We start from the raw sequence: 3098 nt of genomic DNA on the forward strand, positions 1-3098 counted from the left end.
GTCCTGACCTGGTGACCGTCTCTTGGTTCACTGGGCCACCCGGTGGTATGGCCACCTCCGTCACTGTTGGTGTGGGTGTGTTTTGTGTAATCGTGCGCTTGGTGAGATCGTGCCTGAGGTGGTGACGATTTCGTCTCAAAACCCCTCCTGACTCTAACTCCACCTTATATGATCTATGGCTAACCTGCTGAACCACTTTCGCTGGTCTCCAGCCCTGGTGTGTGTCACAGGGCTGTACTCTCACACTGGCCCCTCCTTCCAGAGAGTCCATGTCTTTTGCTGTGCGGTTGTAGTACTTTTCCTGTCTCTGTCTGTTGTATTTCAGTCCCTGTTCGTTGTGTGTTACCTCAGGCTTCAGCAGAGTGTCCTTAGTGGGAAGCAGGGTCCTGGTCCTCCTGCTTAGAAGTCTCTGCGCCGGGCTTGTGTTGAGGCCCTGGCTCGGTGTGTTGCGATGATCCAGCATGGCCAAGTACGGATCCTGTCTCGCTGCTGCAGCCTTCAACATCAGGCGTTTGGCTGTTTTCACCGCTGACTCTGCCTTCCCATTACTCTGCGGGTATCCCGGCGACGATGTCCTATGTTCAAAGCCCCACTTCTGGCTGAAGTGCTCAAACTCTAGTGATGCATATTGGGGTCCGTTATCTGAGATAACAATGTCTGGGATCCCCTGTCGGGCAAAGTGGGCTTTGAGTTTTTTGATCACTGTGTTACTTTTCGTGTCGGGCAGAAAATCAATCTCCCAAAAATTTGAATAATAGTCTACTGTTATCAGATAGTCTTTATTGTGAAAGGAGAAAAGGTCTGTTCCTACCTTGGCCCAGGGTCTGCTTGCCATGTCATGTGGGTGTAGTGTCTCTCTTTGTTGCTTTGGGTCCACTGACCTACATATGTCGCATTTGGAGATGAAGTTCTTGATCTCCTCATTCATTCCAAGCCAGTATACACATTCCCTCGCCCGTCTCAGACATCCTTCTACTCCCAGGTGAGAGGAGTGGATCCTGTGAGTGATGTCCACCCTGAGTGCGTCCGGTATCACGGCTCTGTCTCCTCGGAACACAATGCCATCCTGGAAGCTCAGTTCCTCTTGGAAGGTGTGGTAGTGTCTGATGTCACTTGGTAGGTCTTGTTTCCTCTTGGGCCACCCTAACAGTATTCTATTTGCCACACTCTGCAACTTTGGGTCATCTTTTGTTACAGCCCTGATGGCACTCAGCCTCTCTGCTGAAATGGGTAGGTAGTTGACCATATTTACAGTCTCTATATCTGTCTCACTCTCTCCTCTGGTGCTCTCTGGTAAGTATGCTCTACTCAGCGTGTCTGCAAGTAGCATATCCCTATCTGGAACATAGGTTACTCTAATATCATACTGCTGCAGCCTGAGTAGCATTCTCTGTAGTCTCTTAGGTGCACTAAGTAAGGGCTTACTGTGTATATTCTCGAGAGGCTTGTGGTCGCTCTGTACTGTGACCTCTCTACCATAAGTATATTGATGAAACTTTTCCATACCAAACATGATGGCTAAGCATTCTTTTTCTATTTGGGCATAACCTTTTTCAGTTGGTGTGAGTGCCCTACTGCCAAAAGCTACCGGTTTGCCTTTCTGTGTCAGGGCTGCCCCCAGTCCTGTGTCTGATGCATCACATTGAAGTGTCAACTCCTCTTCCTTGTTGTAGTACTGCAGTACTGGTGCTTGAGCGATTTTGTCTTTCAGCCTTTGAAACGCCCCTTCTTGGATATCTGTCCATTCCCACAAGTTCTCCTTGCGCGTGAGTTGTCTCAGAATTTCACAGTCATCTGAGAGGTGGTCATAGAACTTAGACAGATAGTTGACCATCCCAACCAGTCTNAGGGCATAGAAAGGGTTAAAATGACTGACAATGAATGGAAGTCAAAACATGATGATGATGATGATGATGATGATGATGATGATGATGATGATGATGATGATGATGATGATGATGATGTCCAGCAGCATGGCGTCCATCAGGGGGCGTGGAGAGAGAGAGAGAAAGAGGCAGGGATTTCTATCCTCTGTTCAGATCCTCATCACCATAACCTGCAAAGAAGAGGAGCAAACAGGGCAGAAACACACAACACACACCAGATCACAAGGCCTAGGGCTGAACAAAGGGTAGCTGACACACACTGTGTGCAGAGATCCACCTAGGCATGGGCCAGTACCAGTGGTGTCAAAAGTACACAGATTTGTTACTTAAGTAGAAGTATAGATACTGCAGTTTAAAAACACTCTGGTAAAAGTTGAGGTATCAACTTGACCTATTTACTCAAGTAAAAGTGAAAAAGTATGTGCTCCAAAAAATACTTTAAGTATAAAAGTATAAAGTAACCTTTAAAAAAAACAGCAAGATGCCACTATATGAATTGAAAGCTCAATTTTACGACTATTTCGAAGAAATTCTTTGAGGCAAATTCGACGATTAGCTAACCAATGAGTGTTTGCGTTATATGACTCATCCAATTACACTAGTTTTCACTACATGTGGATGGTGCCAATTATCTGCATTGGATGGTGCATATGAGGGAAATAAATATTTATAAACATTAAACCGAAGCCAAAAGTAACAAGTAGTGTTGCGCCGATGCCATTTTTTGGCCCCGATACCGATACCCGATACCTGGCTGTGCAGAATAAAATAAAAATAAATAAATGCTAGTATCCTCCCAACAAGTACCAACTGCAAAAACCACACTGAAGAAACTAAAAATAAAAAAAAATAAAAAAATTTCACATTAGTCACAGAACTGTCACACAACACAGTAGTGTTTACTCAGTCCTCTTGAGGATTCAAGTCTTTGGGGTTCAAGCTCAGATACATTGGCAGATTTTTCTTGAGGAAGATCAGTGTTTCTATATGATCTCCTGACAGCCTATTCCTCTTCTTATCCAGTATGTTAGAAGCTGTGCTGAAAAGCCTCTCACTATCTACGCTGGTGGAGGGAGCGGAGAGAAACTTTGCAGCTGTAGTAGCCAGGGAGGGAAATCGTTCTTTATTCTTTCCCCAGTACTCAAATGGGCTCTCTACGCGGTGGATTGTTCTCTCAGCCAGATATGTCTCTATCTGTACCTGTGTAACTGT

At 45.4% G+C, this 3098-nt stretch overlaps 2 protein-coding genes across 2 annotated transcripts in view; one reads left to right on the forward strand and one right to left on the reverse strand.

The window, feature by feature from the left end:
- Nucleotides 1-1838, reverse strand: part of LOC107086865 — a 7561-nt gene extending 5723 nt beyond the window's left edge. The window contains exons 1-2 of the mRNA XM_015378095.1: nucleotides 812-1838; nucleotides 9-667 (exon numbers count right to left, since the gene is read on the reverse strand). Of these exons, the coding sequence (XP_015233581.1) occupies nucleotides 9-667; nucleotides 812-1834 (1682 nt within the window). The 5' untranslated portion in view covers nucleotides 1835-1838. The remainder of the gene's footprint in view (nucleotides 1-8; nucleotides 668-811) is intronic.
- A 331-nt stretch (nucleotides 1839-2169) lies between these two features.
- The window catches only part of LOC107086866, an 18098-nt gene continuing 17169 nt past the window's right edge, over nucleotides 2170-3098 (forward strand). Inside the window, exon 1 of the mRNA XM_015378096.1 lies at nucleotides 2170-2173. Coding sequence (XP_015233582.1) covers nucleotides 2170-2173 — 4 coding nt within the window. The remainder of the gene's footprint in view (nucleotides 2174-3098) is intronic.

This window comes from Cyprinodon variegatus, unplaced genomic scaffold (genome assembly GCF_000732505.1).
Source record: "Cyprinodon variegatus isolate N-32 unplaced genomic scaffold, C_variegatus-1.0 Scaffold164, whole genome shotgun sequence".
NCBI lineage: Eukaryota > Metazoa > Chordata > Actinopteri > Cyprinodontiformes > Cyprinodontidae > Cyprinodon > Cyprinodon variegatus.